The sequence below is a fragment of the Pongo pygmaeus genome, chromosome 20 (genome assembly GCF_028885625.2).
Source record: "Pongo pygmaeus isolate AG05252 chromosome 20, NHGRI_mPonPyg2-v2.0_pri, whole genome shotgun sequence".
Classification (NCBI taxonomy): domain Eukaryota; kingdom Metazoa; phylum Chordata; class Mammalia; order Primates; family Hominidae; genus Pongo; species Pongo pygmaeus.
This window is the reverse complement of record NC_072393.2, coordinates 51,623,908-51,647,779: the sequence shown is the minus strand read 5'-3', so window position 1 is coordinate 51,647,779 and position 23,872 is coordinate 51,623,908. Positions and strand designations below refer to the sequence as shown.

The window sequence follows — 23,872 nt, the reverse complement described above, 5'->3', positions numbered from 1 at the left end:
TCCACTGCCTTGTCTCGGCTCTGGGAGAGGTGACAGGCGCTGGCAGCCCGGGGTGGTGGGAGGGGGCGGGGCCAAGGCGGGACAGGGAACGGAAGCGGGGAGCTCTGGGGCACAGAGCCAAGCAGGGGGCAGTCATCAAGGTCATGAGGGAGGGCAGTTACTGAATTGTCCTTATCGTCCTGAGGACCCCTGCACCAAGTATGTACAATCTCTCATGCTGTCCCACCCACAGGTACCCCCCTCCCACCGCCACTCATTCCCAAAGCCTCAGTCACTCAATCAAACATGCAGTGTCACACACAATCCCATAGGCTGAGCCATGGAAAGGCACAGTCACAGAACCTCACAAGCTGTTACTCGCACAGTCACACATTCAGTCACACCCATACAGTCCCATGGTCACACCCAGACAGCCACAGTCTTTCACTCACAGGTTGACAGTCATCCACAGTGACACACAGTCACGTACCCAGGGCTATGGACGCCTGCACACACACAGTAACACTCATAGTGTCCCACAGTTCCAACAACACTGTCAATCACCCACACATTCACGCAATCACGGGGTTTCATCACAAACACTGTTGCCCTGCTAGCCTGTGTGGCCTGGGAGGGTAGAGCCAGGACATCTGGGTCACCACTGGGTCCCCAGAATTGTTAAGAGCAGGGGTTCAAGGAAGGATTCTCATGAAATAAACATATGCAGTATGCAGTTGTGTGGTTACTCGCAGACATAAAATTTTTTTTTTTTGAGACAGAGTCTCCCTCTGTTGCCGAGGCTGGAGGACAGTAGCATGATCTCAGCTCACTGCAACCTCCGCCTCCCGGGTTCAAGCAATTCTCCCACCTAAGCCTCCCAAGTAGCTGGGATTCCAGGCACACACCACCACACCCGACTAATTTTTGTATTTTTAGTAGAGACTTGTTGCCCAGGCTGGTCTCAAACTCCTGACCTCAGGTGATCCACATGTCTTGGCCTTCCAAAATGGTGGGATTACAGGCAACAGCCACCACACCTGGCCCATACAATCTTTTTTAAATTGTATTTATTTATTTATTTATTTATTTATTTATTTATGAGAGCGGAGTGCACAGGAACAATTATAGCTCACTGCAGCCTCCACTTCCTGGGCTCAAGGGATCCTCTCACCTCAGCCTCTGGACTAGCTGGGACTACAGGCATGAGCCACCATGCCCCACCATTTTATTAAAAAATAATTTCAACTTTTTTTTTTTTTTTTTGAGACAGGGTCTCACTCTGTCACCCAGGATGGAGTGGAGTGGCACCATCTTGGCTCACTTCAACCGCCGCCTCCAGGGTTCAGGAGATTCTCCTGCCTCAGCCTCCCGAGTAGCTGGGACTACAGGTGTGTGCCACCACGCCCGGCTAAAATTTTTGTATTTTTAGTAGAGATAGGGTTTCGCCTTGTTGGCCATGCTGGTCTCCAACTCTTGGCCTCAAGCAATCCTCCCGCCTCGGCCTCCCAAAGTGCTGGGACTACAGGCATGTGCCATCACACGCAGCCTCAACTTTTATTTTATTTATTTATTTATTTATTCATTTATTTTAATTCATTTTATTTATTTATTTTTGTAGACAGGTTCTCACTCTGTCACCCAGGCTGGAGTGCAGTGGCGCCAACTTGGCAACCTCTGCCTCTTGGGTTCAAGCAATTCTTCTGCCTCAGCCTCCAGAGTAGCTGGGACTACAGGTGTACGCCACCACGCCTGGCTAATTTTTGTATTTTTAGTAGAGATGAGGTTTCGCCATGTTGGCCATGCTGTTCTCCAACTCCTGGCCTCAAGTGATCCTCCCGCCTCGACCTCCCAAAGTGCTAGGATTACAGGTGTGAGCCACCGCGTCCGGCCTTAACTTTTATTTTAGATTCAGGGGGCACATGTGCAGGTTTGTCACAGGCGTGTATTGTACAACACTGAGGTTTGGGGTATAAATGATCTCATCACCCAGGTAGTGAGCATGGCACTCAACAGGTAGTTTTTTAGCACTTGTCTCCCTCCAGTCCCCAGTGTCTGTTGTTCACATGTTTGTGTCCATGTGTACCCAATGCTTAGCTCCCACTTGTAAGTAAGAGCATCTGGTGTTTGGATTTCTGTTCCTGTGTTAATTCACTTAGGATAATGGCCTCCAGCTGCATCTATGTTGCTGCAAAGGACTTTCCCTTCCCTTCTCTTCCCTTCCCTTCCCTTCCCTTCCCTTCCCTTCCCTTCCCTTCCCTCTTCCCCTTTCCGCCTCCCCCTCCCCCTCCCCCTTCCCCCTCCCCCTTCCCCCTCCCCCTTCCCTTCCCTTCCCTCCCCTCCCTCCCCTTCCCTCCCCCTCCCTCCCCCTCCCTCCCCTTCCCCCTCCCCTTCCCCTCCCCCTTTCCCTTCCCCTTCCCCTCCCCCTTTCCCTTCCCCTTCCCCTCCCCCTTTCCCTTCCCCTTCCCCCTCCCCCCTTCCCTTTCCCTTCCCCTTCCCCCTCCCCCCTCCCCCTTCCCCTTCCCCTCTCCTACCTCCCCCCCTTCCCCCCTCCCCTCCCTCTCCTCCCTTTCTCTTTCTTTTCTTGGGATGGAGTCTCACTCTGTCGCCCAGGTTGGGGTGTAGTGGCACGATCTCAGCTCACTGGAACTGCCTCCCAGATTCAAGCAGTTCTCCTGTCTTAGCCTCCCAAGTAGCTGGGATTACAGGCGCCCACAACCATGCCCGGCTAATTCTTTTTTTTTTTTTTGGCTGAGTCTCCCTCTGTAGCCCAGGCTGGAGTACAGTGTGGCGTGATCTCGGCTCACTGCAATCTCCACCTCCCGGGTCCTGGTTCAAGCAATTATCCTGCCTCAAGCAATTATCCTGCCTCAATCTCCCTGGTAGCTGGGATTACAGGCACGTGCCACCATGCCCAGCTAATTTTTGTATTTTTAGTAGAGACAAGTTTTCACCATGTTGGCCAGGCTGGTCTTGAACTCCTGACCTTGTGATCCTCCCGCCTCAGCCTCCCAAAGTGCTGGGATTACAGGTGTGAGCCACCACAGCTGGCTATCTTTTTTTTTTTTTTTTTTTTTTTTTTTTTTTTGAGTGTAGAGATGGGGTTTCACTATGTTGGCCAGGCTGGTCTCAAATTCCTGACTTCAGGTGATCTGCCTGCCTCGGCCTCCCAAAGTGCTGGAATCACAGGCATGAGCCACTGTGCCTGACTCTTTTTTTTTTTTTTTGAGACAGCCTTGCTCTGTCACCCAGGCTGGAGTGCAGTGGTGTGATCTCAGCTCACTGCAAGCCTCACCTCCCGGGTTCACGCCATTCTCCTACTTCAGCCTCCCGAGTAGCTGGGACTACAGGTGCCCGCCACCACGCCCGGCTAATTTTTTGTATTTTTAGTAGAGATGGGGTTTCACCGTCTTAGCCAGGATGGTCTCGATCTCCTGATCTCGTGATCCACCCGCCTCGGCCTCCCAAAGTGCTGGGATTACAGGTGTGAGCCACTGCGCCCGGCCTTTTTTTTTTTTTTATGTCTATATCATACAATCTTTTTATGACACAAGCTGAAAGTCACACACAATGTCATGCAACCACACCCATTAACACCGTCACACATTCACACACTTCACAGTCACCCACAGAGTCCTCAGTCACATTCCAACAACACACATTCCCCAACTGTCATGAGGCAAACACTCTCACACCGTCACCCTCACCCCCACGGTCACACTGAGTGACATGGTCATACAGACTCACAACTCTCCCTTAGTCTCACCCACGTTCACAAGTCACATACAGTCATATATGTGTCACACACACAACCTCACTATCCCATAGCTGTGCACATGTCACAGTGACTTGTCACACCCTGCAATCCCACCTCCCACAGTCAGGCACAGTCACACAGGTGCACACAGGGTCACACACACCATCATGTCACAATTGCACACTAACCCATAGCCTCACATGGTCTCATCATCACAGTCGCCAGTGAATCACACACATTCTCTGCTGTCTCTACTTCCAGTCTGTTTCTTTGCCCTAAATATGGGGAACATCTGTACGTGACTGGGAGTGGGGGACAGGCTCAGAGCCCAGTCCCAACTCCCAGCTCTCATCTCCTGTTAATACAAACTACCAATTCCTGCACATTAATCATACAATGAACATTTGTACTCCCCTGGGACTCTAAGTGGGACAGAGGTGAGTCTGCCCATTTTGTAGAGGAGAAATTGAGGCCCAGAGGCCCCAGGAGGGACAGGGAGTAAGGGGTGGCATGAGGTCTGCACCAGAGGCTGGAAGGAGACAAGTCTCGGGGGAGGCAACGGTCCTCGTTTCCTGGACTTAGGCTGCCTCCCCGCTCTCTGCCCCACATTCCTGGCGCCCTCTGGGTCCTGGGAAAGGCTCCTGTCCTGGAGTGGAGAGGGAAGGGGGTCTGAGATTGCCCGGCACCTTGGGAGAAGTTGGGGTTGGAAGGGAGTCTCTCCTTGGCCCCACTGAGGGCCTGGGGTCACTCCACAGAGGAAGGCAGTGAGGGGTGGGGAGGCTGTAGAGGGGGAAGGGAGAGGCTGGCAGGGAGGGGGAAGCAGTGGAGAGGAAATGAGCTGGTGGTGTGGGACAGGAAAAGGAGCTAAGAGCCTAGTGTGGTGACTCACGCCTGTAATCCCAGCACTTTGGGAGGCCGACATGGGAGGATCACTTAAGCCCAGGAGTTGGAGACCAGCCTGGGCAACATAGTCAGACCCCGTCTCTAAAAAAAAAAAAATTTTTTCTTTTTTCAGTTTTCCAATTAAAAAAAAAAATTGACCTTAAGTTCTGGGATACATGTGCTGAATGTACAGGTTTGTTACATAGGTGTGCATATGCCATGGCGGTTTGCTGCACCTATCAACACATCATCTAGATTTAAAAACAAAATTTTTTGGTTTTTTTTTTTGAGACAGAGTTTCACTCTATCACCCAGGCTAGGGCAGAGATTGCAGTGAGCCAGGTTCAGGTGATTCTCCTGCCTCAGCCTCCTGAGCAGCTGGGATTACAGGCATCTGCCATCATGCCTGGCTATTTTTTTTTTTTTTTTTTGTACTTTTAGCAAAGTCGGGTTTTCACCAAGTTGGTCAGACTGGTCTTGAACTCCTGACCTCAGGTGATCCACCTGCCTCAGCCTTCCACAGTGCTGGGATTATAGGCATGAGCCACCATGCCTGGCCAATTTTTTTTTTTTTTTTTTTTTTGAGACGGAGTTTTGCTCTTGTTGCCCAAGCTGGAGCGCAATGGCACGATCTCGGCTCACGGCAACCTCCGCCTCCTGGGTTCAAGTGATTCTCCTGCCTCAGCCTCCCAAGTAGCTGGGATTACAGGCATACATCACCATGCCCAGCTAATTTTTTGTATTCTTAGTAGAAACCGGGTTTCACCATGTTAGCCATGGCTGGTTTCGAACTCCTGACCGCAGGTGATCTGCCCATCTCGGCCTTCCAAAGTGCTGGGATTACAGGCGTGAGCCACCGCGCCCAGCCTCTCAAAATTTTTTTTAAAATTAGCCAGGCATGGTGGTGGTGCGCCTGTGGTCCCAGCTACTTGGATAGCTGAGGCAGGAGGATTTGCTTGAGCTCAGGAAATTGAGGCTGCAGTGAGCTGTGATGATCGCACCACTGCACTCCAGCCTGGGTGACAGAGTGAGATCATGTCTCAAAAAAAAAAAAAAGAAAAGAAAAGAAAAGAAAAAGAAACCAAGGACCAAGAAAGATCTAGAGTGGGAAGCAGATAAAGACAAGAAGAGAGGCCAGACGCGGTGGCTCACGCATGTAATCCCAACACTTTGGGAAGCTGAGGCGGGCGGATCACCTGAGGTCAGGAGTTTGAGATCAGCCTGGACAACATAGTGAAACTCTGTCTCTAGTAAAATACAAAAATTAGCTGGGTGTGGTGGTGCACACCTGTAATCCCAGCTATTGGGGAGACTGAGGCAGGATAATTGCTTGAACCTAGGAGGCGGAGGTTGCAGTGAGCCAAGATTGCACCAGTAAACCCCAGCCTGGGCGACAGAGCAAGACTCTTCTAAAAAACAAACAAACAAACAAACAAAAACAAGAAGAGAAAGACTAAGAGAGAGAGAGAAATAGACTAGAAGAAACAGAGGGAGAGAGAGAGGGAGAGAGAGACAGAGACAGAGAGAAACACACACACAGAGACAAACAGACAACACAGACACAGATAAGAGGGGGTGGGGGAGAGAAGCCAAGAAACAGAAAACAGGGACCAAGAGCCGGAGAGAGACAGAGAGGTGCGGTGGCTCACGCCTGTAATTCCAAAACCCTGGGAGGCGGAGGTGGGTGGATCACCTGAGGTCACAAGTTGGAGACCAGCCTGGCCAACATGATGAAACCCCGGCTCTACTAAAAATACAAAAATTAGCAGGGCGTGGTGGTGGGCGCCTGTAGTCCCAGCTACTCGGGAGGCTGAGGCAGGAGAATCACTTGAACCCGGGAGGCAGAGGTAGCAGTGAGCTGAGATTGCACCTCTGCACTCCAGCCTGGGCAACAGAGCCAGACTCTGTCTCAGAAAAATAACCAGAAAAGGCCGGGCACGGTAGCTCACGCCTGTAATCCCAGCACTTTGGGAGGCTGAGGCAGGTGGATCACGAGGTCAGGAGATTGAGACCATCCTGGCTAACACGGTGAAACCCCGTCTCTACTAAAAAACAAAAAATTAGCCAGGCATGGTGGCGGGCGCCTGTAGTCTCAGCTACTCGGGAGGCTGAGGCAGGAGAATGGCGTGAACCCGGGAGGCGGAGCTTGCAGTGAGCTGAGATTGCGCCACTGCACTCCAGCCTGTGCACAGAGCAAGACTCTGTCTCAAAAAAACAAAAAACAAAAAACAAAAAAAAAACAGAAAAGAAACTGCGAGATGGAAAGACGGAGTGAAAATTGCTTGAGCCCGGAGAGGGGGTCGAGGCTGCAGTGAGCTGTGATCATGCCACTGTACTCCAGCCTGCGCAACAGAGGGAGACCCTGTCTCAAAAGAAAAGAAAAGAAGGCGAGGGGAGAAGAAAGAAAAGAGGAGAGGCCAGGTGCAGTGGCTCAAGCCTGTAATCCCAGCACTTTGGGAGACCGAGGTCAGGAGTTCGAGACCAGCGTGACCAACATGGTGAAACCCCGTCTCTACTAAAATACAAAAGTTAGCTGGGTGTAGTGGCATGTGCCTGTAATCCCAGCTGCTCAGGAGATTGAGGTAGGAGAATTACTTGAACCTGGGAGGTGGAGATTGCAGTGAGCTGAGACCGCACCACAGCACTGGGCGTCAGAGTGAGACTTCTAAAGACAGGATGGGGAGTCAGGGGTGGGTAGATACCTGGTCTTCTGCCCACCTCAGCCCTCCTGGGGTCCTCTGTTGTCTCCCACGGTCTGCAAAGGGGCTGGCTGCACAGGCCCCCTCCAGCTGCCTTGCTCACAGCTTCTGAAAACTTCAGGCCGAGAAACAGCATGCACCATCCCAACTCAGCCCCTCCCAGACAGCTGAGTTCCACGCCCCACTCCTGCAACAGGGGACTCAGAACCAGAGAAGCCTCATTCCCCAGCCTCTCCGCACCCACCCCGGTGGATTTCCATTTTCCTTCTCTAGTCCTGTCTCCATGTTTAGCAAACCCTCTCCCACAACCCCTCTGCCTCTCCCATCTCTCTCCCACCTTCCCCAACCCAATGTCTTTCTCTGTCTCTCTGTCCATCTACCTTGTTTCTCTCTTTCATCCAAATCGCTCCTTACTCCTTTTCTTTTGAGACAGGGTCTCCCTTTGTTGCCTAGGCTGGAGCGCAGTGGCGTGATCACAGCTTACCGCAGCCTCGACCCCCTACCTGGGCTCAAGCAATCCTCCCACCTCAGCCTCCTGAGTAGTTGGGACTACAGACGCATGCCACCATGCCTGGCTAATTTTTGTTGTTGTTGTTGTTTGAGATGGAGTCTCACACTGTCGCCCGGGCTGGAGTGCAATAGCGTGATCTCAGCTCACTGCAACCTCTGCCTCCCGGGTTCAAGCGATTCTCCTGCCTCAGCCTCCCGAGTAGCTGGGATTACAGGCGCCTGCCATCATGCCTAGCTAATTCTTTGTATTTTTTTTAGTAGAGATGGTGTTTCACTGTGTTGGCCAGGCTGGTCTCAAACTCCTGACCTCATCTTCAGCCTGCCTCAGTCTCCCAAAGTGCTGGGATTACGTGCCCAGCATTTTTTTTTTTTTTTTTTTTTTTTTTGAGATGGAGTTTGTCTCTGTCACCCAGGCTGGAGTGTAGTGGTGCCATCTCGGCTCACTGCAACCTGCAACCTCCACTTCCCGGGTTCAAGAGAGTCTCGTGCCTCAGCCTCCCAGGTATCTGGGATTACAGCATGTGCCTACCATGCCCAACTAATTTTGTATTTTTAGTAGAGATGGGGTTTCACCATGTTGGCCAGGCTGGTCTCGAATTCCCGGCCTCAGGTGATTCACCTGCCTTGGCCTCTCAAAGTGCTAGGATTACAGGTGTGAACCATGGTGCCCAGCCAATTTTTGTACTTTTTGTAGAGGTGGTGTCTCGCTATGTTGTCCAGGCTGGTCTTGAACTTCTGGGCTCAAGTGATTCATCTGCCTCAGCCTCCCAAAGTGCTGGGATTACAGGCATGCACCACTGTGCCCGGCCTCTTTACTCCTTTTCTCTGAGCCCACACTCAGTTTGCCTCTATCTTCCTCTCCTGTCTATTGGGAAGGCTTTTCTCTTCTCTTTTTCCATGTTTCATTCTGCCTCTCTGCTGAGTTCTTTCACTCTCTCTCTCTTCCTCTGGATTAGCCTCTTTTCGCCAGTCTTTAAAGTTTCTCCTTTCTCTTCCCCTTTTTCCATCTCCTCTCTGGGATTGCGTCTGTTTCTATCCATTGCCCCTGGTCCCTGGTCTGCTGGCTCTGGTCTCCTGGCTCTGGTCTCCTGCCCTCCTGCCTCCCCCGGCCCTCCAGCAATGACCAGGCAGTGCCCCTGTCCAGGATGCAAGCGTGGGGTGGAAGCTGGAAGGCCTGTGTCTCACCACATGGGGCTGCCTGGCTAAGCAGACCCTGCGGGGAGCAGGCAGGGGCCTGGGGTGCTGGCAGATGGTGCCGGAGAAATGAGGCAGAGAGAGATGGGGAGAAGGGGCGCCCCGTGGGGATAGAGACCAGGAATGGGAAGCTGTGACAGCCCCCGCTCCATCCCCGAGATTCAGAACTGCAGAGAGATGAGGCCTGAATGACAGAGACGCAGAGACACACACATACACAGAAAGAGAAGAGATATAGAGAGTGAGAGAGACAGCAGAGCTGAGACAGAGACCTGATGAGAGATGTGGGTCCAGGCACACACAGACAAACCGATGCGAACCAGAGAGAGGGGAGTCCAGAGATGGGAAGAGACAGAGATCCTGAGATACAGGCCTGGAGAAACAAACAAAAAATATAGAGATCCAAAGAGAGACAGAGACATGGAGAGACAGAAACACAGAGATGAGGACCCAGAGAAAGAAGGACAGAGAGGACACCCAGAGAGATAAGACCTAAGAAACAAGGCCGGGTGCGGTGGCTCACGCCTGTAATACCAGCACTTTGGGAGGCCGAGGCAGGTGGATCACCTGAGGTCAGGAGTTCGAGACCAGCCTGGCCAACATGGTGCAACCTCGTCTCTACTAAAAATAAAAAAATTAGCCGGGTGTGTTGGCGGGCACCTATAATCCCAGCTACTCAGGAGGCTGAGACAGGAGAATTACTTGAACCCCGGAGGCGGAGGTTGCACCGATCCAAGATCGCAGGATGAGGCAGACAGATCACTTGAGCTCAGGAGTTAGAGACCAGCCTGAACAAAGTGGCAAAACCTCATCTCTACAAAAAAATATTAGCTGGGCGTGGTGGCACGCACCTGTGGTCCCAGCTGCTGGGGAGGCTGAGGTGAGAGGTTGGCTTGAGCCTGGGAGGCGAAGGTTGCAGTGAGCAGAGTTCACGCCACTACACTCCAGCCTGGGTGACAGAGTGAGACCCCGTCTCAAAAAAAAAAAAAAAAAAAAAAAAAAAGGAAGAGAGAGACAGGGAGAGGGAAGGGGAGGAGAGGGGAAGGAAAGGGAAAGGAGGGGAACAGAGAGGGACGAAAACAGAGAGAGGGACTTATATCCCAGAAGAGAACAAGGATTAACTCAGACTCCATGAGACAGAGACGCATGGCTCCCCTCGGCGTCTTCCAGCCTAGTCGGGGAGGGCACATCTCCATAGCGACCTCCCCAGATCCTGAGGGCAAATATTGTCCTGGCCAGAAGCGTCTGGGCTATGTTGACATAATCTCATGAGGGGGTGGAGGGGAATGGGGGCTCCAGGGGCTCAGAGGCCAGCAGCTGGGGCCCTAGAGACGGCTCCAGCCTTCCCTGCCTCCAAAACCCAGTGTAAACCGCCAGCCCTGGGCAGGATCAGCTGAAAGATTCAAACTTGTAGGGGTCCCTGATTGCTCCCTGGTAGTGCTCAGCAAGCCCCTAAGCCCCTTTTCAAGCCTCAGGGAGAGCAGGCAAACCTAGGCCTTTTCCTCTAGGCTTTTTTTTTTTTTTTGGAGCAGCGTCTTGCTCTGTCGTCCAGACTGGAGTGGAGTGATACAATCACGGCTCACTGCAGCTTTGACCTCCTGGGCTCAAGTGATCCTCCCACCTCAGCCTCCCCAGTAGTTAGGACTGCAGGCACAGGCCACAAAGTATGGCTAATTTATTTATTTATTTAATTATTATGATTTGTTTAGTTAGGATTTTGCTCTGTCACCCAGGCTAGAGTGCACGATCTTGGCTTACTGCAACCTCTGCTTCCTGGGTTCACGCGATTCTCATGCCTCAGCCTCCTGAGTGGCTGGGTTTACAGGTGCCCTCTACCACGTTCGCCTACATTTTTATTTTTTTTAGAGATGGGGTCTCACTCTGTTGCCCAGGCTGCTCTTGAACTCCTGTCCTAAAGAAAGCCTCCTGGCTAGGAGTTGTAGCTCACAGCTGTAATCCCAGCACTTTGGGAGGCCAAGGTGGGTGGATTGCTTGAGCCCAGGAGTTTGAGACCAGCCTGGGCAACATGGTGAAACCCTATCTCTACAAAAAATACAAAAAATTAATGGCGTGGTGGTACACGCCTGTAGTCCCAGCTAGTTGGGAGGCTGAGATGGGAGGATTGATTGAGCCAGGGAGGTCCAGGCTACAGTGAGCAAAGATGATGCCACTGCACTCCAGCCTGGGTGACAGTGAGACCCTGTCTCAAAACAAAACAAAACATAACAAAGAGATCCAGTTGGCCGGGCGCGGTGGCTGATGCCTATAATCCCAACACTTTGGGAGGCCGAGGCAGGCGGATCACGAGGTCAGGAGATTGAGACCATCCTGGCTAACATGGTGAAACCCTGTCTCTACTAAAAATATGAAAAAATTAGCCGGGTGTGGTGGCAGGCGCCTGTAGTCCCAGCTGCTAGGGAGGCTGAGGCAGGAGAATGGCATGAACCCAGGAGGCAGAGCTTGCAGTGAGCCAAGATCGCACCACTGCACTCCAGCCTGGGCGACAGTGCAAGACTCCATCTCAAAAAAAAAAAAAAAAAAAAAAAAGAGATCCAGTCCAGGTGCAGTAGCTCACACCTGTAATCCTAGTGCTTTGGGAGGCCAAGGTGGGTGGATCACCTGAGGTCAGGAGTTCGAGACCAGCCTGGCCAAGATGATGAAACCCTGTCTCTACTAAAAATTCAAAAAATTAGCTGGGTGTGGTGGCATGCGCCTATAATCCCAGCTACTCAGGAGGCTGAGACAGGAGAATCGCTTGAACCCAGGAGGCGGAGGTTATGGTGAGCCGAGATCGCGCCACTGCACTCCAGCCTGGATGACAGAGCGAGACTCCATCTCAAAATAAATAAATAAATAAATAAATGAAAAAAAGAGATGCTGAGAGGAAAAACAGTGTCTGAGATTAGTATCAGTAATAATAATAAAATGGCCACCATATTGGATATTTTACACATCTATATCTCCCTTCTCATAACAGACCTATAGCAGAGGTGTTATATTATCCCCATTTTCTGGATAGGGAAACTGAGGCCCAGAGAAGGGAAGTAACTCGCTTAGGGTGACATGTCTCATAGGTGTTGAAAGGAGGACCCACATTGTCTTTTTGAGAAGGAGTCTCATTCTATTGCCCCAGCTGGAGTGCAGCGGCATGATCTCGGCTCACTGAATGTAGTGGTGCAATCTCGGCTCACTACAACCTCCACCTCCTGGGTTCAAGCAATTCTCTTGCCTTATCCTCCCAAGTAGCTAGGATTACAGGTGCCTGCCAGCATACCCGGCTAATTTTTGTATTTTTAGTAGAGATGGGGTTTCTCCATGTTGATCAGACTGGTCTCCAACTCCTGACCTCAGGTGATCTGCCTGCCTCGGCCTCCCAAAGTGCTAGGGTGAAATCCAATTTCTAGACAGAAACATGAAGAAAAACAGAGATAGGGATGAGAGCGAAAAGCCTCAGGGAGAAGGAAGCCTGGAGGCAGAAAGACAAAGAGACTCTGAGCCCTGCCTGCCCCCACCCCCTCCTCAGACAGAGCCGCCCTCTCCCCACGCCTGTTTCCCACATCCTTCACACCTCCCTGCGAAAGCACTTGTCATCAAACCAGCTCCATTACCTGTACCCCCAAACCACTGTGCTGGGCACTTTATCAGCGTGAGCCCATTCAACCTGCTCTGCTCCCCCGGGAAGTGGGGGCTGGGATGACTCCCGTTTTGCAGAGGAGGAAAAACCAAGCCATTGAGCCAAGATCACTTAGCTCGCATGGACCCTGACAGTGGTCCCTGCACTGAGGCTGGGAGCCCCTCAAGGGCAAGGACTGGGTCTGACTCATCTTTGTGTGTCATCTCCCACCTCCCATAACTCATCAAGCTAAATCCCTGTGCCTGGCTCTCCTCCCTCCTCCTCCCGCACCATATGGAGCCCATGGATCTGAACTCCCCTGGGCCTCCGCGGTCCTCTCGGGACACCCCAGTAACAGCCCTTAACACTTTGCAGGCTGCTTCAGAATCCTGTATCTGGGTGTCTGACTTCCCCTCTCCTAGAATCTGAGCTCAAGAGGATTGGCGGGTGGGAGAAGCGTGATTGGGCGGCAGAAAACCTCCTGCGTTGTTTCTATCAGTAACACAATTAGTGGTGATCGTGGGAGGATAAGGACCCACGGCTATTTTGGTCATCACTTTGAACCCATTATTGATTTTTTATTTGTTTATTTTATTTATTTATTTATTTATCTATTTATTTATTTATTTGAGACAGAGTCTCGCTGTGTCTCCCAGGCTGGAGTGCAGTGGCGCAATCTCGGCTCACTGCAAGCACCGCCTCCCGGGTTCACGCCATTCTCCTGCCTCAGCCTCCCGAATAGCTGGGACTACAGGGCCCGCCACCACGCCCGGCTAATTTTTTGTATATATATATATATTTTTTGGTAAAGACTGGGTTTCACTGTGTTAGCCAGGATGGTCTCAATCTCCTGACCTCGTGATCTGCCCGCCTCGGCCTCCCAAAGTGCTGGGATTACAGGCGTCAGCCACCCGGCCTATTTATTTATTTATGTTAAGAGATGGGATCTCACGGCCGGGCGCGGTGACTCACGCCTGTAATCCCAGCACTTTGGGAGGCCGAGGCGGGTGGATCACGAGGTCAGGAAATCGAGACCATCCTGGCTAACACGGTGAAACCCTGTCTCTACTAAAAAATACAAAAAACAAATTAGCCGGGCTTGGTGGCCGGCGCCTGTAGTCCCAGCTACTCGAGAGGCTGAGGCAGGAGAATGGCGGGAACCCGGGAGGCGGAGCTTGCAGTGAGCCGAGATCGCGCCACTGCACTCCAGCCTGGGAGACACAGCGAAACTCCGTCTCAAAAAAAAAAAAAAAGAGAGAGAGATGGGGTTTCACTATGCCACCCAGACTGGAGTGCAGTGGTGCCATCCTAGCTCACAATAGCCTCGAACTCCTGGGCTCAAGTGATCCTCCAGCCTCAGCCTCCCAAGTAGCTGGAGCTACATGCATGAGCTACCATGCCTGCCTATTTTTCTTTTTTTAGACCTGTTCAACAAGAAGTAAGCCCAACTGGCCAGGCACGGTGGCTCACACTTATAATCCCAGCACTTTGAGAGGCCAAGGTGGGTGGATCACCTGAGGTCAGCAGTTCCAGAGCAGCCTGGCCAACATGGTAAAACCCTGTCTCTACTAAAAATACAAAAATTAGCCAAGCATGGTTGCACGTGCCTGTAATCCCAGCTACTTGGGAGGCTGAGGCAGGTGAATCGCTTGAACCCAGGAGGCGGAGGTTGCAGTGAGCAGAGATCGCACCATTGCACTCCAGCCTGGGCAACAAGAGCAAAACTCCATCTCAAAAAACAAAAACAAAAAAAGTAAGCCCAGCTAATTTTTAAATATTTTGTAGAGAGGAGCTCTCGCTATATTGCCTAGACTGGTCTCAAACTCCTGGCCTCAAGTGATCCTTCTGGGCTTGGGCCTCCCAAAGTGCTGAAAGTATAGATGTGAGCCACCGTACCCAGTCCTATTTATTACTGTTTTTTTTTTTTTTTAGATGATGTCTTGCTCTGTCGCCCAGGCTGGAGTGCAATGGCGCAATCTCCACTCACTGCAACCTCCACCTCCCCGGTTCAAGCGATTCTTCTGCCTCTGCCTCCTGAGTAGCTGGGATTACAGGCACACACCACCACGCCCTGCTGATTTTTTGTATTTTTAGGACAGGGTTTCACTATGTTGGCCAGGCTGGTCTTGATCTGCTGACCTCGTGATCCACCCGCCTCAGCCTCCCAAAGTGTTGGGATTACAGGCATGAGCCACTGCACCCAGCCCCTGTTTTTTACTTTTTAAGAGGTAAGTTCTCACCATGTTGCCCAGACTGGAGTGCAGTGGCTATTCACAGGCGGGATCCCACTACTGATCAGTATGGGAGTTTTGCCCTATTCCCTTTCTGACCTGGGCCAGTTCACCCCTCCTTAAGCAACTGGTGGTCCCCCACTCCAAGGAGGTAGCCGTATTGATGCTGAACTGAGTGCAGACACCCAATTGCCATAGTGGACTACAGCCCGAACTCGTGAGCTCAACAGATCCTCCCACCTTAGCCTCTCGAGTAGCTGGGACTACAAACACATGCCACCATGCCCGGCCCATCATTGATGCCTCATTGTGTGCTAGGCATTGTAGTCATGTGTAATTTTCTTTTCTTTTTTGAGACAGAGTGTTGCTCTGTCGCCCAGGCTGGAGTCCAGGGGCACCATCTTGGCTCAGTGCAACCTCTGCCTCTAGGGTTCAAGCAACTCTCCTGTCTCAGCCTTCTGAATAGCTGGGATTACAGGCACGCACCACTATGCCTGGCTAATTTTTGTATTTTTAGTAGAGATGGGGTTTCGCCATATTGGCCAGGCTGGTCTCGAACTCCTGACCTCAAGTGATCCACCCACCTTGGCCTCCCAAAATGCTGGGATTACAGGTGTGGCCTGGCCACTCATGTATAATTTATATCTGTGACCTCACTGTGGCTTGTGGAGGATGCAGTGACAAACTGCCAAAGTCTTCCCCCAGCCTTTGAGGCCCTGCAAGATATGGAAGGCCCATAGCCTCCCTGGCCTCACATCCCCTGCTTCCCATCTCTCTCCACAGCTTCATCGTCATCAACCTTCTGGTTGCCCCAGGAATATGCTAAACTCAAACCAGTCTTGGGACTTTTGCACTTACTGTTTCCTCTGCCTAGAAATCCCTTGCCTCCCAACTCCAGGCATAACTGCTTCCTTCTTGTTTTTCTTTTTCTTTCTTTCTTTCTTTTTTTTGTTCTTTCTTTTTTTTTTGTGAGATGGAGTCTCATTCTGTCACCCAGGCTGGAGTGCAATGGTGTGGTCTCTGCTTACTGCAAACTTCACCTCCCTAGTTCAAGCAATTCTCCTGCCTCAGTCTCCCGAGTAGCTGGGATTACAGATGTGTGCCACTATGCCTAGCTAATTTTTGTATTTTTAGTAGAAACAAGGTTTCACCGTGTTGGCCAGGCTGGTCTCGAACTCCTGACCTTAGGTGATCTGCCTGCCTCGGCCTCCCAAACTGCTGGGATTACAGGCATGAGCCACCGTGCCCAACCCTTCTTGTTTTTCACATGTCAGCTCAAATGTCATTTCCTCAGAGGTAACTGCCCTGGATCTACGGTCTCTAAATGAGCCTCCTGCTCTCTTTTTTATTATATTATCCTGTCTGTACACCTTCTTGCTCTGTTGCCCAGGCTGGAGTGCAGTGGCACGATCATAGCTTGCTGCAGTCTCGACCTCCTGGGTTCAAGTGATCCTCCCACCTCAGCCTTCCAAGTAGCTGGAACTATAGGCGTGCACCACCATGCCAGCCAAAATTTTGTTTTGGCTGGGTGCAATGGCTCACACCTGTAATCCCAGCACTTTGGGAGGCCGGGGTGGGCGGATCATGAGGTCAGGAGTTCCAGACCAGCGTGGCCAACATAGTGAAACCTCATCTCTACTAAAAATACAAAAATTAGCCAGGCATTGTGGCGCAAGCCTGTAGTCCCAGCTACTTGGGAGGCTGAGGCAGGAGAATCGCTTGAACCCGGGAGGCGGAGGTTGTCGTGAGCCAAGATCGTGCCACTGCACTCCAGCCAGGGCAACAGAGCGAGACTTCATCTCAAAAATAAATAAATAAAAATAAAAATACAAAAAAATTAGCCGGGCGTGGTGGCGGGTGCCTGTAATCGCAGCTACACGGGAGGCTAAGGCTGGAGAATTGCTTGAACCCGGGAAGCGGAGGTTGCAGTGAGCCAAGATCGTGCCATTGCACTCCAGCCTGGGCGACAAGAGCAAGACTCTATCAAAAAAAAAAAAAAAAAACAAGAAAGAAATTTTGTTTTGTAGCCACAGGGTCTTGCTTTGTTGCCCAGGCTGATCTTGCACCCCTACAATCCCCCTTCTTTGGCCTTCGAAAGTGCTGGGGATTAACAGGTTGAGTCACTGCCACGCTGTTTCTGTATCGTCATCTCTAAAACGGTGATTAAAATTGAACTTTTGCTGGGTGTGGTGGCTCATACCTGTAATCCCAACATTTTGGGAGGCTGAGGCGGGAGGATCACTTGAAGTCAGGAGTTAGAGACCAGCTTGGCCAGTATGGTGAAACCCTGTGTCTACTAAAAATACAAAAATTAGCCAGGCATGGTGGTGCACACTTGTAATCCCAGCTGCTGGGGAGGCTGAGGCACGAGAATCGCTTGAATCTGGGAGGTGGAGGTTGCAGTGAGCCAAGATCATGCCACTGCATTACAGCCAGGGCAAGAGTGAGTGAGACACATCTATTATTCCAGCACTTTGACAGGCCCAGGCCAAAGGATCACTTGAGGCCAGGAGTTTGAGACCAGCTTTGGCAATATAGCAAGAGCTCCTCTGTACAAAATATTTTTAAAATATAAAAAAATAGGTCGCGCGTGGTGGCTCACACCTGTAATCCCAGCACTTTGGGAAGATGAGGCGGGAGGATCACGAGATCAAGAGATCAAGACCATCCTGGCCAACATGGTGAAACCCCATCTCTACTAAAAATACAGAAATTAGCTGGGCATGGTGGCGTGCGCCTGTAGTCCCAGCTACTCTGAAGGCTGAGGCAGGAGAATCGCTTGAACCCAGGAGGCGGAGGTTGCAGTGAGTTGAGATTGCGCCACTGCACTCCATCCTGGGCGACAGAGCGAGACTCCGTCTCAAAAACAAACAAACAAGCAAACAACAACAACAAAAAAATAGGGCTTTTGGTGAGGATAACTGAGTGCTTTGCCCATAGTGACTGCTGATTAAACGTTAGGTATTGTTATTTATTTTGTGTATGATTCTTTACCTCTTCCATTAAATGAACAATACATGAGAGGAAACAGGTTCACTTGGTCACTCCGGAAACTTCAGCACCTAGAACAGAGCCTGGCCCATTTAGGCACTCAGTAAACATTTTTGCATGAATGAATGAGGCAGGCGAGATTATGAGCCCCCACTTTCCAGATGCGGAAGTGGAGCTTTAGGGTCACGAAACGAGAAAGTGGAGGAGTCAAGATTTAAACCCAGGTCAATCTGGTTCCAAAGCTTCTACTGTTCGTCTCTGTGTCCAGAGGGAATTCTTTTTCTGCTCCAGACTTCACTTCTCCTGCCTATACTCTAGGTGTTTACCCTCGTTGGAGACTTGAGGAAGGCGGTCCAATATTCTTGAAATCCATTGTCGGGTTTTCTACCCTCCCCTTTTCCCCCACAACTTTCGAGCCATCTCTGCCTGACACGCGGGCTAGTCCAAGCCTCACAACTGGGCCTGTGCCAAAGCCCGGACTGGATAATGCGGTTGTGGGAGGCCCGGGCTCTAAGGGCGGAGCTAAGGGCCTGGGGCCGCAGACAGAGTGGTGGGGAAAGTTAGGGAGGGACTAACAGACCGCGGTGGGAGGGATTTAAATTCCGAGGGCAGAGGTAATCCTATAAGAAGGTCCTGTCCAGAGCTCTGGAGAAGTACTATACTATAAACCCTCGGAGGTTCAGGGGGCGGTGCTAATGATTCTGTGGGTAGGAATAAAACTTTAGCACCCGCAAGATTCTGGGGGTGGGGCTAAGAGCCCGGGGGTGGGCCTAGATGTAATAAACAAGAGCTCCCTGGGCGGGTTTGGGGCTCTAAGGTCGGGCCCTGGCCTTAAGGAGGGGGCTTTTAGAAAATCCAATGAAAGCCTGAAGAGGTTTTGGGGATAGTGGAGTGTCTTCCTCCACACCATCCTCCTCCCGGAGCTCGGGGCTGCGCTTCAGGCTGAAAGCAGGAAAGGCCCTGCCCCTTCCAATCCCTCTGCATCCCTATTGGTGGAGGGCCCTGCGCGACAGGCTCTCATTGGTTCTGAGTGGGCGAGGAGGGGGGTCTAGAGAGACTACACTCCGGTTGTGGGCGGGACCAGACGGTACCTAGGGGGATCCGGGAGCAGCCAATCCTGGCCCGAGGATTGTGTTGGGGGGCTTGGCAGGGGGTGTCCCGACCCCCCTTTCTGGGCATCCTGGGGATGACCCCAGCGCCGGGCCCGGCGCCGGCCGCCTGATGCCAGGCGAGCTGAGCTGGGGATGCTGGAACGAAGGGCGTTGCTATGGCAACGGGAGGCAGGGCCTGGTGGGGGGGACCGGGCCTGGGCTGGGACCGGGGGGGCCGGCGGTGGCTGTGGTGGGGCGATGGCGGAGCGCGGCCCGGCCTTCTGCGGCCTGTACGACACGTCCTCGCTGCTGCAATACTGCAACGGTGAGACCCCTCCTCAGTTCCGACCTTGGCCCCGCCCAAGGCTGGACCCATCTCTTCTTGCCCCAACCTCCTCCTTCCAAGTCCCCATCCTCCTCCCTTGCTGAAGATCCCCCTTTTCTCTCCCTCAGCAGGACCCTGACCCAAGAGCAAGGTCCCTGGTCCCCAAAACCTAGATCCCAGCCCCCCATTCACTTGGATCCTCCTCTACTCCCGAGGTGGCTAGATGGAGAGGAGAGAAGGGGGCAGAACCCGAAGGAACCCGGGATTGGAAGGGGGAACGGCCTGGGGGTCGATTGGGCCTGGAACTCTGCCCTTTCTCTCTCCCCTCAAGCTTCTGGAATGCTCCCCTATCTCCATAGCAGGGGGACAGACAGAGGGGGTAGGGGTGGATTTGGTGTTGAGTTGAGGGCAGAGTGTGGGACTGGAAAGGGACGGCCAGAGGACTTTGCCTCTAGGATACCTCCCAAATCCTCTGGCCCTGGCCCTCCCATGCATTAGCACCATCCCTTCTCCCTAGACAAATGGGTGTGATACCAGAAGGGCCACTGTGGGTGTCGGGCTCAGGTGAGGGGAGATAGGAGAAGAGGGGAGTTGGGAGGGAAAAGTGGGAAGTGAGGCCTGGTCTCTGGGAAAAAGGGCTGAGGATGGGGGGATGGTCAGGAGGGAGCGGAGGGCTTGAGTCACAGGGATGGGGATGGTGGAGGTGTGGGGGTTGGTAGGATGGGCTGACAGTGCAGCTGGCCGCTCTGGGTGGGGCAGAAGGGTCAAGATGAAAGCACCTCTATTTAACTCAGTTTGGAGGTTCAGTCCTCTGGGTACACACCCTAGTGCCAGGGACCACTGGAATTGGCAGGGGACCCAGAATGCTTATTTTGTCCTCCTCTGTCCCTCTAAGAGCCAGAATGATAGGGTGGCCATTCCTGTTGAGTATGGGTTCTTCCATTGAACGGCTGTGTGTCCATGTAACAAGTAACGTCACCTTTCTGGGCTTCAGTACCCTTCCTCCTCCTCTCCTCCTAAAATGGATTATGCTACTACAACTACTAGAGTTGCCAAAAGCATTAGGTATCATAAAAATAGTTAATCCTATTCTGGATTTATCGAGCATCAACATGAGCCAGGAACGTGCTAAGTGTTTTGCGTGAGCAGTGCCTGGCACATGTAAGCTCACAGTAACAGATGCCATTTTTCTGGTCGTATTATTAATGGTAGGTAGGACCAGGCTGAGCACAGGAGGTGATTGGGTCCCCCACCCCCACCTACTGGCTGAGCGATCTTTGGCGTGTCTCTGCGCACTCCTACTGGCCTCCTTCCTTAGTTTCCCGTCTGCAAAACGTGATGCCAACAAGACCCCTGGAGGTTTCCCCCTGTTACGAGTTCTAAGTCCTGACGGCTCACTCCTTCTGACCTCAGGAGGCTCCCACCTCCCTCTGCAGGTCCAGGCACCGGACCTGGGAGGCACTGAGTGGGGGGCAGGGCGGGCAAGCCTCGGCAGGCGATTGGGCTACGAAGGGAAGGAGGGAGGAGCGGCGGCTGCACTGCGGAGCCCAGAGGGCCGGCTGCGCGGCCTGTGGACGCGGGATGGCAGGGGCGAGCTCCACGCCCTGTCCCCGTCTAAGCTACCACCTTTACTTCCACCAGGCTGGGAACCAGGGCTTCCTTGGTTGTGGTCAGCAATGAGTCTGGGTATGAGTATTCTGGGGGAAAAGGGGGAGAGGGGCCACTTGGGTCTCCTCCCCTCCCACTTTGGGAAAATGAGCGGGGTTAAGGGGGGCCACTCGGGGAGTCATTTTGGCTGCACCTATAGGCTGGGGAGCTAAATCTGGGGCGCGGGGTACAGAAGCGAAATAAAGAAGGGGAACAGAAAAGAAATGCCTGCTGGGGAAGAGTTTGGTTGTCAATCCGGTCTGCATCTCCCTTGGGTCTTCTGGGTCGGCGATGCGCTGCCTGCAACCCCCAAGTCCGCCGCCAGGGGCCGCCGAAGGTCTGTCCTTGCAGCTGGCTCTAGGGTCGAACCCCAGGGTGAGGAGAGGAGGGGAAACGGGGAGGCTAGGCATGACCTTTTGGCTTGGAAAGTCTTAGAAACAGTGAAGAGACGTTGGTATTCATAACAGAATCTTCGTCGGAGGATGTTGGGGATCAATTCTAGAACTTTAGTGTCATTAGGAGTAGGTTGGTGTCATTTTGCAAATGCTCTTATCACTCATAGATACTTAACGTCTTAGTCATAGAATCATAGAATCTTTTTTTTTCTTTTTTCTTTTTCTTTTTTTTTTTTTTTTTTGAGGCGGAGTCTCGCTCTGTCGCCAGGCTGGAGTGCAGTGGCGCGATCTTGGCTCACGGCAACCTCCGACCCCCCCGGGTTCAAGCGATTCCCCTGTCTCAGCCTCCGGGGTAGCTGGGACTACAGGCACGCGCCACCACGCCCGGCTAATTTTTTTTATTTTTTTATTTTTATTTTAGTAGAGACGGGGTTTCACCATGTTGGCCAGGATGGTCTCAATCTCCTGACCTCGTGATACGCCCGTCTCGGCCTCCCAAAGTGCTGGGGTTACAGGCGTGAGCCACCGCGCCTGGTCACATCTTAGTTATAGAATCTTACAGCCAGAGTGAGAGGCTCCTGGGTTCACAGACTCTTAGAAAATAAGAGGGAAGGGACTTCCCCAAGGTCACACGGCCAGCGCGCTGCGGCAGAGAGGAGTGTGGGGATGGGTTGGAGAGCTGTGGGGATTTCCTTCCCCCTTCAGAGTCCTCTTCCTTGGCCCATGTCCAAGTGTCCCAGCCCCAGGTAGCGGGACAGGAAAGGGGCGTGGCTGGCCCCCCGCTTAGACCCAGGAAGGCGGGAGGGACCCCTTGGGCACTGGAGCTCCTGGGTGGCCCTGCAGCCGGCACTCCCCCGTCTTCCAGATGACAATTTGTCGGGCACGAGCGGTATGGAAGTGGACGACCGCGTGTCGGCGCTGGAGCAGCGGCTGCAGTTACAGGAAGACGAGCTGGCGGTCCTAAAGGCGGCGCTGGCGGATGCTCTGCGTCGCCTGCGGGCGTGCGAAGAACAGGGAGCAGCGCTACGCGCGCGGGGCACCCCCAAGGGCCGGGCGCCTCCGCGCTTAGGCACCACTGCCTCGGGTATCCCCGTTAGACTGGAGGGGTGGGATGGGGAGGACCGGGGCCTGGTCCTCATACTCACCCTCTTCTGTCCCCTAACCCCATCCCTCCAGTGTGTCAGCTCTTGAAAGGCCTTCCCACCAGGACGCCCCTTAATGGCTCGGGACCCCCGCGGCGCGTGGGTGGCTATGCCACGTCCCCATCCTCTCCCAAGAAGGAGGCGACCTTCGGGCGCAGGTAAAGCACAAGGCCGGGACCCCCAGGCTCTCCAAGACCTCGTGGGAGACAGAGGTGGTTTGTTTGCCTGAGCTCCAGCAGCAGAGGGTGCAGGGAGGATCTCGCTCGCTCACGGCGCTAGCCTGCTGGCCTCGAAGGCTCTGCCCCCAACTGTGTGCTCTCTTTTAGCAGTGTCCGCCGCTACTTGTCACCAGAGCGTCTCGCCTTGGTGCGCCGCGAGGACCCCCGCAGCCGGACCACATCCTCCAGCAGCAACTGTAGCGCCAAAAAGGAAGGGTAAGGACTGGGGCGGCGTCAAGCCGCAGAAAGAGATAGGGAGGAAATGGTCGAGAAATGTAGTCATGCCCCAGGCCACGAGGTCGTAACCTAGAGTGCGGCCAGCTAGTTCAAAAGCGGGGACAGTGCCAGAGCCTTGGAGGGACCAATGTTGAGGTGGCATGGTGACAGTGGAAGGTCTGGGAGGGCGGAGTCAATATTGAGAGGCGTGGCCAGAGTTTTTAGGAGCTGGACGGTCAGGTCTACAGGGTGAGGAAGTCAGGGAGGAGCTTGGCTTATGGGCGTGGTTATTAAAGTACAGGAGAGGCCCCGTTGAGTTTCAGGGATGAAGTCAAGGCAGCAGCCACAGAGTTTCTGCAAGGAAAGAGGTAGTCTGAGGAATTTAAGGGTGCAGCCAGAGTGTTCGCCTGGGCGAAGTTAAAATCTGGGGTACGGAGTAACAGAAGCTGAGACCAGGTGGAAGCATTCTAGATTCCAGAAGCCTTGACATCAAAATCGGGGGGCACTGCCAGGTGGAAAAGGGCGTGGCTTAAAGGTTAGGCGGGGCCGTAGGGGCGTGGTCAAATGCCAAGAGGTGGAGCCAACTTGGAGGCCTCGCAGGTACTCACTTAAGGAATAAGTGAAAATGGACGTAATCAGAATGCCTGGCGGGCCGGAGAAGGAGCGTTGGCGGGAGGTAGCAGTCAATTCTCAAGCAACTGAGTCAACTCAGGGACAGGATTAGAAGGGAGGAGGTGGTTGAGATCAGAATGACAGGCGTGGTCAACTCCAGAGGCGGGGCCGTACTGAAGATCTGGACCGAGTCAAAACCTAAGGCTATAATTCTAGCAGTTTGGGAGGCAGAGGCGGGAATCATCGCTTGAGCTCAGGAGTTCGAGACCAGGCTGGGCAAAATGGTGAGCCCTCGTCTTTACTAAAAATGAAAATAAATTAGGCCTGGCGCGGTGGCTCACGCCTGTAATCCCAACATTTTGGGAGGCCTAGG

The 23,872-nt window shown here is 52.9% G+C and overlaps 1 protein-coding gene and 1 long non-coding RNA gene across 7 annotated transcripts in view; one reads left to right on the top strand and one right to left on the bottom strand.

The window, feature by feature from the left end:
* Window positions 1-18,914: 18,914 nt before the first annotated feature.
* The window catches only part of EML2 (EMAP like 2), a 38,111-nt gene continuing 33,153 nt past the window's right edge, over window positions 18,915-23,872 (top strand). Inside the window, exons 1-4 of one of the 6 annotated variants that reach the window (XM_054463710.2) lie at window positions 18,915-19,269; window positions 22,177-22,395; window positions 22,488-22,611; window positions 22,783-22,887. In XM_054463710.2, coding sequence (XP_054319685.2) covers window positions 19,098-19,269; window positions 22,177-22,395; window positions 22,488-22,611; window positions 22,783-22,887 — 620 coding nt within the window. In that variant the 5' untranslated portion in view covers window positions 18,915-19,097. Of the gene's footprint in view, window positions 19,270-20,804; window positions 20,956-22,176; window positions 22,396-22,487; window positions 22,612-22,779; window positions 22,888-23,872 lie in introns of those variants that run through there. The other 5 variants (XM_054463709.2, XM_063658160.1, XM_063658159.1 and 2 more) reach the window with 5 other exon arrangements.
* Window positions 21,704-23,857, bottom strand: LOC134738838 (uncharacterized). Its single transcript, XR_010124980.1, has 2 exons — window positions 23,496-23,857; window positions 21,704-22,866 (listed from the first exon to the last, which is right to left on the bottom strand). It is a non-coding gene; the product is annotated as an uncharacterized LOC134738838 (long non-coding RNA).